Below are 15,601 nucleotides of genomic sequence, written 5' to 3' on the forward strand. Positions count from 1 at the left end.
TTACCTTTATTTCCTTTCTTTATTATTCATCTCCGTTTAAATCTGTATTGGCAGATTGGATTCATGTTTCGTGTAAAATATAAATTTATAAGAGGATCTAACCTTATATAATCCGGTGTCCGAAATCGTAGAAATAGAGTCCGAGAGTTCTTTTCCGTGTGAGTGTGGAGAATTCGTGCGCTTCGGACAAGACTCTGTCGTGTAGGAACAGGATGAGGAGGGTAGTGAAACAGAGAGAAGTTTGATAGAGAGATTTTTAGCCAGCTTTGCCTTCCGTTTTTCATTCTCTATCAAAGAGAAACCTACATAATTAGGCACAGGTCTGCTCGCAGCGTGACTTGTTCCGTGGGACATCTGCCTTGAGACACTGTCGCATGCCGACGCGGTCGGCAATCGTCGAGCGATGGTTTTTTCCTTTCTACTCGAATACGCAAATACACTGGGCGCTTTGATTTCCCCGATAATGTCGTGTGATGTACATGCACGCGCGCATTCCGTGATTACGGTTACTGATCCTCATCGCCGAGTTCGTGCTTGACCTTGTTGAAGTCGAACTCCTCGCCGGTGGCGCGCTTGAATATGTCGAGCACGTCTAAGCAGGTGGTCTCGAAGTGCGTGGTAGCGTCGTAGCTGGTGGATATGAATATCTGGCTGTTGAGACCGTCGTCCACCGGCACCATGTAATCGGAGATGCTGATAAACTTCTGCTTGACCGGGCCGAGCAGATCCAGGCCGGGCTTGATCTCGACCTCCGGATTCTTTGTCTCCACCGTGGTCGAGACCATGGCGATGAACCAGCCCTTTGCCGCGACTTGGTGAGTGTGCGACACGAGAGACACGTATATGTCAGAATTACGACCAACCTGAGGAAAGAAGAGAAAAGAAGTATTTGATTAGAGATATAAGACAAAGTTTACGAATATTACAATAACAAGTTCACGTCTACACAGAAAATAAATGACTTTCGCTGGATTTTAAAGTGAACAATTTTTTTTTTAGAATATCAAAATTAAAGAAGCGATTGCAGAGTTTACTCATATTACTATACATTTTATGTATACGCGAGATAAAATTAATCGTCAATTACCTGCTTCTGAGGAATGATGATTTGCGTAGACAATGCGTCAGCTGTGCTTGGTATAGGATGATCCATGAGACATATGCATCTTATCACTTGACCGACCTTCTTCACGCGATCAGATACGTACGTGGGATCACAAAAAACTTGTTTGCATTGAGCTACCTCATCGCCGGAACGGACGCCGACCACCTGCGCGAAACAAAAGTTAATTTCCGTGACTACGTGGCAAGTTTAGTTTGCAAAGATACGGCAAACGCGAAAGTTACCTTGCCGTCCTTGATGACGATTTCGTCAATCGGCTTGTCCAGCATGTATGTGCCGCCGTAAATAGCGCTAAGACGGGCGAATCCCTGGGGAAGTTCACCCAGACCATACATTGGATAGAGATACGGCGATTTTCCATATCGCGCTAAACTATCACTATATAGTTTAATTCTTCTGATGGTGGTTATCGCGGTTTGGCCTATGTAGTCATCATCCCTTGAAACACAGATATTAACACTCTTAAAAAATAAATAAATAAACTCAGAAATACATGGCAAATGTATATTTCTATAAATTGCACTTTGAGTTCAACGGAGCGATAAATATTCTTCATATTTTATGGACTCTTTAAATTTCACAAATTACTCGCGCTCTACAAAGTCAACCTTTGTCGATTATTACCTGTACAACGCTAACGCGTGTCCAGTGAAGTCCTGCGTGTTCTTATCCAGGCTGAACTTGCTGTACAGTGCGCTCATTGTGTTGTTGAAGGGATCGAAGCCATCCCACGTCTTAGGATCGTCCTCCTGCATGTTCTGCACCCATATGAGGAAGCTGCGGAACCGCCGCTTCTCGAACAGGCCCATCAGGTCGCTGGACAGGGCCTCCTGCTGGTCGATCGGCACCTTCGAGATCTTGCCCGACTTGTACACATACGAGCCCTCGACCGACTTGAACTCCAAGTAACGTGTCACGCCCGTGTGAATGAGCAGCTTGACGAGAAGACCATTTGCCATCAGGAATTTGGGTATCAAGTCAACATTCCAATCCCGACCGCGGCCGTAGCTCTCGTCCGGCGATGGAGCCTTGAACTTGCTAAACAAAATAATGAAGAATAATTAAAAGTCAATTTATCTACGATAATTAATCTATCTACGTTGTTATATTACATCCTTTTAAAATAATGGTAAGTCTAATAACAAAGGCCCATAAAGTGAAATTAAATTCAATTACATTTAATTAAAGTAGTTGCTTTTTAGAGTAATTAAGGATTATAAAAGTCTCTCCCTGTTTTTTAATTTCTTTATGGAATTTTTCAGGAAGAAATTTTGAACCACGAGTCATAAAAATGTACATAGTAAACCTATAAAGTGTCGATCAGTTAGTGAATTAGTCAAGTGAATGATTTCCATCACATGTAATTAAAAAAGGTTTTGAATCAGACTTCCGCTTTCGTGGTCGTTTATCTACGCTCAGAAACCGCGACCTGAGAATTATCAGAGAAAATTATTTTCGTATATGAGGCTGCTGCGTCGGCCGTTTGCTTAATGCCGTTCACGAACCTGCAATCGTCGCATACGTCGACGACACGTTCGTAAATGATGATTGAGCGATACCGCGAACGCGACGCGAATCCAAGGACAGTAATTTATTGACAGTGATAGGCGAATTACCGCGTGCGATAATTTATTGAGAGAGAGAGCTCGTGTCGGACGCGTTTTATTATTGGTTTCTTTATCCCCTTGGTAAGGTGCGAGGCCGTAGAGGCGTTGCAACGTTAAATAAACAACGTTCTACGAATTCATCCAAACTACTCTTTACACGACCCATCCGTATCGATTAGTTTTATTTTCGTCCAGATTCATCCTGAATCTCATTTAAATTCTTCATGTTTTTAACATGCGGAACGCGAGCGCGGCGACACAGCGGCTTCTTAATTGCCACTCCCGCTTGTGCGGGTTCATTGGATTCGCATTCGCGGATCGCGAGACGACCGCCGCCCCGGTAGACGGAAAAGTCCACCGGGACTCGCGTGTCGCCGCGCTCAGACGTGCGTTTCTCGCGTTTCTTACGCGAGGCACGTAATTACGTGCAATCTTCGGAACGACGGCCGTCGTTCCGCTTTCCATCTGCATTCGGCGCGCGAGGTAGTAAAGTCCCTCCTTCTCTTTCTCCTCGGCGGACTTTCATGCTCGCGCGAGTGCTGTTACGAGGGAACATAACGGACGGTATATCGAGTGTCAGGCTGCGAACAGGATATCCGCGCTTTTCAGGTGACGCCGCGCCTTTCGACAGAATGCGAACCCTATACGCAGCTGCGGCGGCGAAAGGACGGAAAGCAGAGAGGAGAGTCCCGAGAGAGGTAGAAGACCCTATAATCGCGAACTTTTGACATTTCGTCGCGCTTTTTTTTTTAACGCGATTATCGCGCGGTCGAGAAAGCGCCGCGACGGAATGTCACGGTAAGAGGAATGGGAAAAACAACGTGGAACAATGTTATCACGAGCATTATCTCTTTCCTCTCTTATCCATCGCAATAACAACGTCCGTCGCGTTCCTTGTCTAACTGTACAACAGGGATGTCCAGTCTCGACTGTAACAACAGGAAAATTCCATAAGTAAATAAAGAAAATTAAAATTGGAGTTCGCAGATATTCTAGAATTAAAATAAAATTGCTGCTTATTGTGTAAAATTAACGTTGAGCGTTTTATATGTTAAAATATTTAACAAGATACATTTCCTTCTATGTTAAAACATTCTATGTTAAAACAAAAACTCTCGGAAAGCAGCGAGAAATAATGGTTCTTGCCCGCGAAATTAACTCGGGCTTAATAAAGATCAATGCGAATGGAAGCTGGAATATTCAATGCGGAAATCTCGCGGAGGAAATTGTACGTGTAACCGGAGGAGAAAAGAGAAGAGGGACGGTGAAGGTAATTGTCCCGATGATTCCAGGCTCGACCGCGTTTCCTACGTAATTAGTGCTGTAATGCGATAAACGCGCGAGCGGTGTTTCGCATCGAGTCGTCGAGAGAGAATTATGGAAAAACCTTTCCTCGCGCGATAAGCGGCAAATTGACACGCGCGTAAATTGATGCGTACACGTCACACGTGTGGATATCCCCCGTATCTTTGTGTTGTACGTTGATGTGTACCGAATCATGTCGATTTGTGTTGTACATCGCCGCTTATCGCTTGAGTTTCTCAGTAATCGGGGATATCGGCGATCCGCTGACAGCGAAATCAGTACGTTTGCATGCATTCGATGAAAAAAAAAAAAAAAAAAAACGACAAATAATTAAACGAGCAAAATAATGAGTAAGAAACAAAAGAAAACAAATAGAAATAAAAAAGCATGGAAGAAAGATTAAAAGAGCAAACAGGGAAAAATATAAAAAAAAACAAAATTAATCATAATTTCACAAAGAGATATATTAAGTAAAAATTAACTGCTCAAAAATAAGTATAAAATCAATCTTAATTGTTAACAAAACTTCTCTCTTTCATGTTTCATAACAATTCATAAACTTTAATTTAAAATATTCTCTGCAATAATATCAGTATAAATTCTTGTTGCAGAAGAAGTATGACGAAAATTTTCTCTTTTTTTACTTGAAGTAAAATAAAAATGCGCGTTGGTCGGACGGTAGAGGAGGGGAAAGGCCACGGGTGTATAGAGTGCAGCTTGAGATTCTTGAGAAACGTCAGTGCGGAATACCGCAGTGAAGCGATCGCTATCGGTGCAAAGATTAATTGATGTTCCGAGAATCGCAGGCGAAATTGCGATGGAGCTGAGGAGAATTTAGAAATTAACGCGGGGTCACAAATTATTAGTCAGCGGCACGGCGACGAACGTGAATCAGCGACGTTCGATAGAGCGGAGTTCTCTCTCTCTCTCTCTCTCTCTCTCTCTCTCAGGAGGAGGAGGCGGGAAGGAGAAGGGCGGATACTCTCTTTTTTTTTTGCCCTCTCCTTTCTACATCCGATTGTAACCGTTGGCCGAAGGCCGACGAATACCGAACTTTCCGCTGTTCCGAACGGTCGGTAGCAACGACCGCAATTCGTAATTAGCGTCGAACGTCTCTCGCTGAATTCGGAGCTTGGCGCGGCGCGTTATAGTTTCCGCTCCAAAATCCCAACGCCATGCATAAATAAATCCGTTTCAGTTTCCGCACGAGATCCCACCTGTTTTCCTAGCCCCTCCCCCCCCCGCCTCTCCCTTTTCTTTCCGTATACTTCTCGTTTGGCATGTTTTCATTTTAAATACGGAAAACGCGAGTGAAAAATCGACCTTGTCCTTTCGCAATTAAGCCTTTCGCTTTCTCCATCCTTATCTCGCCAACGTCTGGTCGTGTCTATTTATCTCATTTCGAGTGCAGAAAGTGTAATGCGGTGCAACAGAAAGATCGACTGATCTTGCCGACGTCAGAATGAGAATTCATTTCGTGGATAATCTCTACGTGGAGTCGCGCCGAGAGTCGCGCGCGCCCGTCGAAGACGATTGGCGTCGTCGTCCCGGGGGCGCGATTTTTCCTACCGTCAAGCGCGGATCTTCGCGCGTCGCCCGCATCCCGACGAGAGATTAATCGAGATCGATCGCAGAGGGGACAGGGGGAGAATTAGTCAAAAACGCGGCCGCACGATTTCGCGCGCGCGGCGGGAACGCGGGCTCGAGAATGACGAGAATCGATAACGCTTCCCCCTCGCTCTACCCGTGTGCGGCGCAGTTCCGACGATATACGTTGCGTTCCCCGCGGGAGAACGTATCTCTTCCCTTCCGTCGCTTCCGCTCTCGCCTCTCTCTCTCTCTCTCTCTCTTCCTCTTTCGTTTCCTGCGCGCGTAATCGATCGGCGGGATTTCGATCGCGGAAGGAAAGGAGATCGATGTTCGCAATCGTACCGTGTCACGTCGGCCCCAGCTGTCGACGGCGGCAACGGCGGTTTCCCGCCGGGGTGGGAGGAGGGGTCGGAAGAAGGAAGGTAGAAGGGGCGGGCTCGCGTAAGGTAAACGTTCAGAGGTACATACATTCTGACATTGTTGAACGATTCGAAGGGATCGCGTTCGATGCCCACGCAAGGGACGACTTCCCCTCTCTCTAGATGCACCCTTGGATTTTCACCCTGCTCGAGGGAGACTTCGAGAAAGGTGGGGGAGGGGCGGAGGTGCCCAACGGGCAAGAGTACCCACCTGAACAGGTCCTCGAGGGGCGTGATGGAGGCCGACTCGCCGCCGTAGTACTTGTTGCGGTCGATGTGCAGCACCCGCTTGCCGCTGACGGAGAGCATGCCCGAGAGGATGCACTCCTTCAGGCCGGTGCCGAGGACGATCGCGTCGTACTCCTCATTCATGTTCGCGCCGGGCGGGAAACTGGCGGCCGAGGGGAAGGAGGAAAAGCGGTGGCTCGAGTCCTGTCCGCGGAGTCTTGTCGCAGCGACGTGAACGCCGAGTGTACTGCTCGCGAACTCCCTCGCGGTTTACGTTCTCTCTTCCTTTCTCACTCTCTCTCTCTCTCTCGTTCTCGCCTGGCCCCGCGTGTTCCACGACGTCGCGACGACCGAGAATACGCTGCCTCCGCTACGCGATTGCTACGTTGACACGACCACTGCACGGTGACACGGCCAGCACGGCACGGCACAGCACGGCACGGCACGACGTGGCGCGGAACGGAAGGAAGACCAAGCTCTTTCGCTCGCTCTGCTCTGTCGACGGTGACGGCGGCGGCAGCGACGGCGACGACGACGGCGGTGGCGGCGGTGTAGCGAGTGACGTCGAACTTTTCCCTAGGACCCGCGTGTCACGCCGACGCGTTGCGAAGCGGCTTTAAAGAGAGGAGAGAGTCCTTACCGCGCGCGTGGATAATTCATTATTTATACTCACGCGCGATAAAACGACTGTAATTACGATGACTCTCCTGACTCGACGTATTACGACCGGAAGAGGGAATCACGTACGCGAGATAGAAGGAGCATCGTCCGCAATCAGTTGACGTAATAACGAGATCTCTTTTATTTTATAACGCAAGCGGAAAAGTGAGACAGAGAGATTTATGGTCTTGTCTCGTCTGAAGATTTATGACATTTGTCTCTGATTACAGCAGATTGTAAATTTACTTAATTCCACGATTATCATGGCAAAATATGCATTGATTATATCACAATTGTAATTATTATTTACCCATGTTTATCATCGACTAAATTCTTAGATAAAAATACGATAAATCTCTTGATAAAACGGTGATTTTAAAAAATATTATTTACTTTAAAAAGCTGACATCTGTTGAATTTCCCGAACATGCTATTATAACAATCGATCTAATAACAAATGTAAATCAACAAGTATTGATGTAGAATTATAACTTTTAATTGTTAAAGGACAAGCAACTAACGTCTCGAGATGAGAAATGACGGATCTCTCGTCGCCTTCAACCAATTGGATTCCGAATTGGCTGTCGCTTTTGCAGAACGCGGCTTGCATCTTATGGTAACATTTCGCGTTCATATTCATTTCTAGGGACCTCTCGTTGGTTATATTTCTCATTCTGCATTGCCAGATGTCGTTAATTTCGCAGCGATCCGCGACCGCGCCACCGCGGCATGTTGATCGGTGCGAGAGGCGAGAGCGAGGTGGAGGGTGGAGGTTGCGAGCCGTGCGAGACTGCGAGATGTCAGTACCGTCAGTACGTGCACGGCAATAGAGTGGAGCGGACGCTTCGTCGGTCGTCGGGGCCGTCGAGCGAATCGGAGCAACGTCTGGCAACGCGATCGCGCTTATCAGTCGCGGCGAATCGGCCGCGATAACGCGCTCGCGAAACGTCGAGGTGAGTTCGTCGATACGCGAATTTTGAAAGCAGGCCCAAAAAAAAATATAGAAAAAAAGAGGGAGGGAGGGAGAGAGAGAGGAAAAAAATATAATCCGCAGGCACGCGCGTACCTGATGCGTCCGCGGAGAGGAGATCGCGGATACGTCAGATCGATTTTTGCGCCAGGTGTTTGGCATACGTGATTCATCCTTTTCTGACGTGCCACACGCGCGCGCGCGCGCGCGCGCGGGAGGAGAGATGTGAGCTTTCAACGTGTCTGCGACGAATTCGGGGCGAGAGACGCCATCCGCTTTCAACGAGGCCACGTGGACCACGTCGGGAGGCAGGAAAAAAAATGTGAGATCTCCCTCCTCCTTCCCTCTTTCTTTGTTTTTGACTCTTCCGCGCGCGTTACGCGGCCGATCCCGGGCGTAAGCGCGCGTAAACTTTTTCCTCGTTCCTTCCGTGGAACGACATCCCTCATGAGGAAAGTATGGGATTGCCAGTTTTCGACCATTTTCCTTGCGATTTTGCCACGGGAACTCAAACAGGTGGGACTAACTGATCTGATTTTGAAAAGACTTCGCGGAACGATGGAGGTCCCGTCGACGAGAAACGCGTATTCCTAAGCCGTGAAAAGCTAGAGGTGAAAGGTTTATTTAGTGAGGATTAGGCATGTGACGAGCCTAGCTCTGATTACGCCGGATAAATTAGGGTATTATTTTATAGGAAGCGAAGACACGTTAAAGAAGACACTCGTAACTCGAAGCGATTTTCAGCCCCAAGTGCATTCCCTTTAAATTTCGTGGGCTTTAAATGTACTCGCGATAAATTGGCCGCGCGATGCCACTTGAAAAGTCGCACAAACGCGCGGCAGGGAAAAGCTTACAGTTTGCAACGTCGTAAAGTAACGGTTAATTCGCCTGAATGCAATCGCGTAAAATTGCCTCTCGTGGCTCTCAGCAAGAAGACATTCTTTCGCGTAAAATTGTCTCGACTGACGATTAACGCGATTCCACGTTACGTGTCAATTAGACCGTAAGACATTTTTTTGACAATCTCGCGAGTCGCTGTGTAATTTAAAGGCGCGAGTGTTAATACAAATGTAACATTATTCACAGTATGCAGTGTCTAACAATGACATGACGAAGACTATCGTGCGTAATAAGAAATACGATAAAAGAATATGTGATGTAATAAAAAGCGACACGTGCGCTCAATATACAGATTATTCTTCACTTTATCGCGCCGCTTGAGAACGTTCGTTTAGTTCTTTACATCCTTTATTTCGCGATACTTGTTTCGCGTAAAAATGCCCGTCTTATTATTTGCCAAGAGACGTCGATTTATTTCGCTGACGGGACGTAATAACACGCGCGCGTAGTATTACACGACTTCAACCGAAAAAAAAAAGATCGATCCTGTATTTCCAGTGGAATTCCAGCGATTTTCGAAAACATCATTTCGCTCGTAATTTATTCGCTTTGCGTAGGTATATAGGTACATGCGTTTCGTGAATTCGACTAACAATCGAGTTAGCGCGCTGCTTATCGCACACGCTCGCTATCAGTCGACTTTGAAACGAATTTTGAAGAAAATTGCGGTATTATCTGAACCATATTGAACGCTAATGCTCGTATTTAGCTTTAAGCGGGCATTCATTCAAGATTAATAAACGAAAGAAGATATTACAAGTGGCCCGAACTTTATGACTGTTAACTATACTTTTCTAATTATTAGTTTTATTTGAATAGTCGGTATGTTGTATAATTTATCGAGTTTCCGGTAGTAATATTTTGCTCCAAAGCGCAAACTTAATTTAAGTAAAATACGCTATTCTCGCGCACTACGGGATATGTTTTAGGGATCCCATCTGGTTTCCGTTATGTTTTACAAGTATAAGTAAGAAAGAGAGAGACAGAGAGAAAGAGAGAGATTCTGTTACACTCGTTGCGTTTATTTCGACGCTGATCAGAAAATCACTCTTGCGTCAACTGGGAAAAAACGCCGGGTAAATCTGCTCGCATTATCACGCATTGAATATCAAAGTCGCGTAAAATAAACTTGTGAGTCGTTTCTGATCTTTGATCTTGGATTTCATTCGAAATTACTTTGTCAATTTCCGTCAAAATTCTTTGATAATCTATTTTTTTTCTGAGAAAATAACTTTTTGAAGTTTCTTCTTTGAGGGAGAATCTTCAAATAAAAATTATTTCTGTTTAACGAAATTTAGATTGCCTAAAAAGTGCCGTCAACTATTAATGCCTCTTCCAAGGCATTCGGGATTGTCAGAAAAAGATGAAGCATCTTCTCGAAAAGATTTAAATGCTACGGAGAATGTTGATCGGTGCGTAAATGTATAACGACAATGGATGCATTATAAGACAATCGATCAACTCCTTTGACGGTACGATTTCGAAAGATTAATCCCGGATAATCTATACAAGGAGCCTCGACGATCGACAGGAGGCGATATCGCAATTTTCTTTAACGGTCGCTCCAATCGTCCTAACGACGCGGCAAAGCGTGGCTAAAGGAGGCGCTCGCGAGTAAACGGGTGACCCAATTTACTTAGCCGCTCGATTTTTTTCTACCCTTGATACCCCCTTCGTTTACATTCGGCCGGTAGCGATTTGCTTGCAAAGAGAGAGAAGGGTGCCCGCGTGTGCATCGATCGCGCACACCGGAATCTCGTTCATCGCACTGCACGCACACGCGATCGCGCGATTGCACTCATTAGCGCATGCACGCGTGTACGCATGATGAAACGACAATCCGTGACACGCATTCCCCGCCGCCCGCGCGCCGCTCCTGCCAACTCGAATTAGATATTTACACGCGTCCGAGCGCGAATTAAAGCCCCGGTAAACATGATAAAAGTAATGAAAGTTAGATGCCGCTAAATAAATCGAAAAGATAAAAATCAAATTCCCGTGAAATATACTTTCAGATATATCTGCAACACATTATATAATGTACAATATTTTTCAACGTGGAAAATTTTAAGCTTTCATTGTATACCGTATTAAGATAAGTATCTTTACATTTACATACGTATTTCGATATAGCACTGCTACAAGAAAAACAATTTGGAAGATGAATGATCAGGATAAAGATCAACGCTTACTAGAAACGCCTTTAAGGAATGAACAACGTCTCTTAATCATTAATTGAAGCCATTTCGATCTATATTTCTGCATATCTACTCATCAATCGCGTTAATTTAAATGCCACTCTCATATCGCGCGTCCGAAGCCCGAGTTATTCGAGATCTTTAACGCCAATAAGAAATTGGAAAAAAATATGGAGCCTATCCTTTGTGCTAAAATCGCAGTATCGATCGCTTATCAGAATTATCGGCGAGTGTCATCAGAATCAGACGGAATGTGTATTTTTGTATCAGTCGAGCAAATGAACGATAAGTATTCTCTGTCAATACTCCTTTTCGTGCACAGGGTGCGCCTGCCTGACTAATTTTATTTTTCTTTTTTTAATGGCAAATACTGCACGCGAGCTTCGAATCTGTCCTTCGAAGGGTACCATACTTTGATTATTTTTTAGTGGAGGACTTATTAAGATTAATCTCCGGATGTCGTACTGGTTTCGAAATAGCGTCTGAAAATAACGCGCGGTATTTCTGCGGAGAAACGCTCTAAATTTCTGCCTTCTGCAAACTTCAAGGCAAAGAATTTTCCCTCTGACTAGTGCATTCGCTACAATTTTTTTGCGAAGAATTTTTTTTTTGTTGACTTTGGTTATCTACACAGGATATCCGATAGGCGGTTCCCTACACATGGCACTTTCCACGATTCGCGTTTTATCGAGGGATTCCCTATCTTTTTTTATTCGATAACAATGCGAAATTGTGCTTGATATCGCACTGTAAATCTCGACACCTGGTTCCCGGATTTCGATTTTAACGTCCCGTAAAATTGAATAAACACTTCTGAAGCCCGCGTTTATTTTCGGCTATGCTGGAATATTATTGCTCCTATCCTTGTAGAGTCGTCCAATTATCTGGAATTGCCAAATATATATTGTCGCATCGCATTACTAATAAATCAGGCGGGAATCGATAAATGATAAATGTAGTCCATAACGAATAAGTTATAGAGGAATGTCTGTCCGATAAGATCGATTTACTTCAATAATTATTAATATAGGTTCAACGAACGTCACGTGGACGTGTGACAGCTGATTATGATATATGAAAAGGTGCTGCAAAACGATGACGTGTTTTCGAGCGGATGTTATAATGTGCCAATTTTCGCCGTTATTTTTGACAGAGGCGGTTATTAATGGCTATATCAACGTTTCCATGCTCACGCCGATAGAAAGCTTAGATAAAATTTTGTTATCATTTTCATATTAAATCCGACATTGAAAATGACGACGCCAATGTCTGAAAATAACGTTCATTCCTTATACAAATATGGAATGTATACACATATGAAAATAAACATAAACTATACTTAAAAATATATTAAAAAGTAATTAATATCGTTATCTTTAATATGTCTAAATGTCGATTTTTTTCGCAGCAACGTGCCGCGGTATAATTCAGTATAAAACTGCACAATTGCGTCAAGTTATGATTATATTTGCGTTTTCTTGTTTGCAAAGAACACACGGCGATGCACGTAAGACTGTTATTTCGTCGATACGTGTAAGCGCGAATGATTCGTCAGTTGCGGAAATAAGCAGACGCCTGCGGCGAGAAGAATAATACGAACGAACGAATTTCGAGTCAAAGGCGGTTGCGTTCAAAAGGCATGGCCGAGGACGTATTGTACTATCGGAGCAAGGACGCGAGGCCGAATTATCTTTCTCATCGCGATCGAAGAAGATTGAACACTCGCGCTACCGTATCGATTTCGCAAATTCTGATTATGATACAATTTCATCTATATAGTTGTGGATAAAGGTGTGGCGAAATATTACATTGCGAGTTAGACCATGCACAGTCGATTACCAGCTACGATAATCCTTCGCATGAAAGTCGAGTATTATATTTGATGATGTCAATGATATACATATTACCGTTTATCTGTAATCCGACAGAAGCCAAAACCTATGTCAGTTCTAAATTCGGAATATTGCAAAACACTTCAGAACTCAAATTTAATCTTTAAGAAAATATCTTTGGTCTCATTATTAACAATATTTTAACTTAATAAATTCATAATTACAGTTTATAATTTTTTGTTAAAAGCTATATAAAATTGCAAAATAAAAATCTTTGTAAACTTTTGATATACAAAAAATAGAGCATTATCTCTATCTTATTTGATAATCGTTATCTTATTTGATTATCTCCATGGTGAAAAAATGCCTTCTCTTTTATTATAATAATTATTCGGTAATAATCTATCAATCTATCAATAAAAGTAAATTGTGGGAATGCTCGGGACATGTTCATCATTGCTGGAAGTTTTAAGAGAGTCGACCGGTTCTCGCCATACCTGCAAAGTTTACTCTGCACTTATTGTTTCACACGGTCTACGAAATTTTTTTTCTTGCATCGCGTGTGTGTGTAGATGTGCCAGCATGTCCGAGGACGACGCGCAGGAAGCAGCCAGCGAGGAGATCGAGAGACAGGGGTCTCTTTACGTGTTCCCGAGTGCGGGTCGTCCCAGCTGCGCGACGACGTCATCGTCGTCGTCGTCGATCTCGACGGCGCCTCTCCAGCCGCCTCCGCTGCCGTTCCTCCACGGTGGCTCGACCACGGCGAGCGCGACGGTGACGACCAGCGTCACGACGACGATGACGAGCACGTCGAAAAACAGCAACGGCGACGAGGACGAGGACGCAGTAGAGGAAGTCAGCTCACCGGCCCGGAGGAAAGCCCTCTCGAGAACGCACGCGAGATCGGCGAGTCACGGTGGTGTTTTGGCGGATGGCACGACCGGATGGCAGACCTACGGGTCCTTCCTGGGCCCGCTGACGGCGGTGGGAAGCGCCACGTCCGCGGGTCGGCCGTCGGCGCTGAAGAAGCCGGGTCACCAGAGAGCCTTCAGTCAGGGTCAGGTGGCGGACGTGACGCAGGGCCAATCAGCCGTAACGGGACATCACCGTGTCGGCTCCAGAACGGACTTTATCCTGCCGCCAGGCCACAGGGAGGATGGCAGGCCGCCCACTGCCGGCAGGATGCCTTCCTTTCGCGGTCATTCCCGACAGGCGTCCAGGTAAGAAGCGAGAGAACACGATTTATCATTGCTCCGAGTGATAAAGATTATTGGCCAACAATAACAATACGCTAACAATAAACAGATAATTTACGCAACAGTTACAGTTCTACGTGAAATTTAAAGATAAGGTCTACATCTATTTCGGCCGATACTTTCTCGCCGACGCTAAACGCTTATTAGGTTGCTTGTCTGACTGCCAATAACAAGTATAAAATTCTAAAAACTTTTGAAGCTTCATGTTATAAGAGATATTTAAAAAATTATCGAACGTGCGATAAAATAAAAAATATAATTTCGAATTATGTAATCAAAATTTTATATGATGCATGATTTGTTAAAAATGTATTTGCAATTTCTATCGATAATATTAGTATACCGAGCGCCTCGTCATAAGGTATCGATCACTAAAATTACGAATTCAATAGACGCGAGATTGAGAATAATTTTGAGTTGCGATAAATTATAATATTTTTTTTCGAAAGACGACACAGTTGGTATTAGAAAGCAGGGTGTTAAAGACACAGGTTTCGTCGCGACTGTTTGCAGATCGGAATCTATCTATACGATAAGACGTAGCGTCGCGCCTCCATGGTGGAGGAGATTATGGGCCCATTGTTTCGGCCCGCTGCCAGAGGAACCCCGTTTACGAACAATAGTGCCGAATCACTTAGTCCCGCCGAAGACTCCGAAGAGTCAGCATCCCAACGGGAGTAGGAAGGACAACAGGTGAGAACGGGAGACGAGAAGGATGGTCCCGTTCGGAGACGATCTCCGCGCCGTTGTTCTTACACATGTGCTCGTTTCTTCTTCAGGGTACGTACAACGAAGTACACGGCGCTGAGCTTCCTACCTCGTAACCTGCTAGAGCAGTTCCACCGTGTGGCCAACCTGTACTTCATCTTCATCGTGCTGCTTAATTGGGTACCGGCCATAAACGCGTTCGGCAAGGAGGTCGCGATGATCCCCGTGGTATTCGTTCTGGGTGTCACGGCGCTTAAGGACTTCTTCGAAGATCGCCGGCGACTCGCCAGTGACCGGCGTGTGAACAATTCCACCTGTCGCGTCTACGTTAGGTGAGTGCAACATTGCAGCCGTACACAGAGAGCGAAGTGTACACACGGCGAAGTATATAGCGTACGGATCGTCGAAGTACGATCGGCCGGCCCCTTCTCTCCTCCCCTCCTCAAGAACCACCGCGGAAAAGCGATGTAGAGATAACTCAAGTTTTACGGTAAAAAGAGTCGATATATAACGTTACACGAGTCTATTTGCGAATTACACGCGATAAAGAAACATTAACGAATGTCGATCGAGCGATGAAACGCGATAAAATGACAGCAGCTTGTCCTGTTATTGGAAAGCTATATACGTATAGGTATTAGAAGAATGTGAAATATGTGAAATCGGAATAATGAAATAATAATAACTAAATACCCCTCCCCCCCTTCAAGCCTCAGTTTCATTTCTAATAAAGAATTATTATTCTACTGCGTATTGTGTTACGGGGAAGCTTCACGTTGAATAAAAAGTTGAACAAGGACATTTA

General features: G+C 44.9%; 2 protein-coding genes and 1 long non-coding RNA gene across 5 annotated transcripts in view; 2 read left to right on the forward strand and 1 right to left on the reverse strand.

The window, feature by feature from the left end:
- The window catches only part of LOC105457575 (rab GDP dissociation inhibitor beta), a 22,002-nt gene continuing 6,401 nt past the window's right edge, over nucleotides 1–15,601 (reverse strand). The window contains exons 1-5 of one of the 3 annotated variants that reach the window (XM_011702315.1): nucleotides 6,256–6,801; nucleotides 1,748–2,161; nucleotides 1,348–1,561; nucleotides 1,088–1,270; nucleotides 1–863 (exon numbers count right to left, since the gene is read on the reverse strand). In XM_011702315.1, coding sequence (XP_011700617.1) covers nucleotides 507–863; nucleotides 1,088–1,270; nucleotides 1,348–1,561; nucleotides 1,748–2,161; nucleotides 6,256–6,416 — 1,329 coding nt within the window. In that variant the 5' untranslated portion in view covers nucleotides 6,417–6,801 and the 3' untranslated portion in view covers nucleotides 1–506. Of the gene's footprint in view, nucleotides 864–1,087; nucleotides 1,271–1,347; nucleotides 1,562–1,747; nucleotides 2,162–5,430; nucleotides 5,455–6,255; nucleotides 6,802–15,601 lie in introns of those variants that run through there. The other 2 variants (XM_011702317.1, XM_011702318.1) reach the window with 2 other exon arrangements.
- On the forward strand, nucleotides 2,173–3,707 carry LOC105457574. The gene is made up of 2 exons (XR_975415.1): nucleotides 2,173–2,252; nucleotides 2,386–3,707. It is a non-coding gene; the product is annotated as an uncharacterized LOC105457574 (long non-coding RNA).
- LOC105457573 (probable phospholipid-transporting ATPase VD) overlaps nucleotides 7,750–15,601 on the forward strand; it is a 21,168-nt gene continuing 13,316 nt past the window's right edge. The window contains exons 1-4 of the mRNA XM_011702314.1: nucleotides 7,750–7,885; nucleotides 13,405–14,052; nucleotides 14,602–14,781; nucleotides 14,868–15,128. Of these exons, the coding sequence (XP_011700616.1) occupies nucleotides 13,415–14,052; nucleotides 14,602–14,781; nucleotides 14,868–15,128 (1,079 nt within the window). The 5' untranslated portion in view covers nucleotides 7,750–7,885; nucleotides 13,405–13,414. The remainder of the gene's footprint in view (nucleotides 7,886–13,404; nucleotides 14,053–14,601; nucleotides 14,782–14,867; nucleotides 15,129–15,601) is intronic.

The sequence above is a fragment of the Wasmannia auropunctata genome, unplaced genomic scaffold (assembly GCF_000956235.1).
Source record: "Wasmannia auropunctata unplaced genomic scaffold, wasmannia.A_1.0 LD335207.1, whole genome shotgun sequence".
Taxonomy (NCBI): domain Eukaryota; kingdom Metazoa; phylum Arthropoda; class Insecta; order Hymenoptera; family Formicidae; genus Wasmannia; species Wasmannia auropunctata.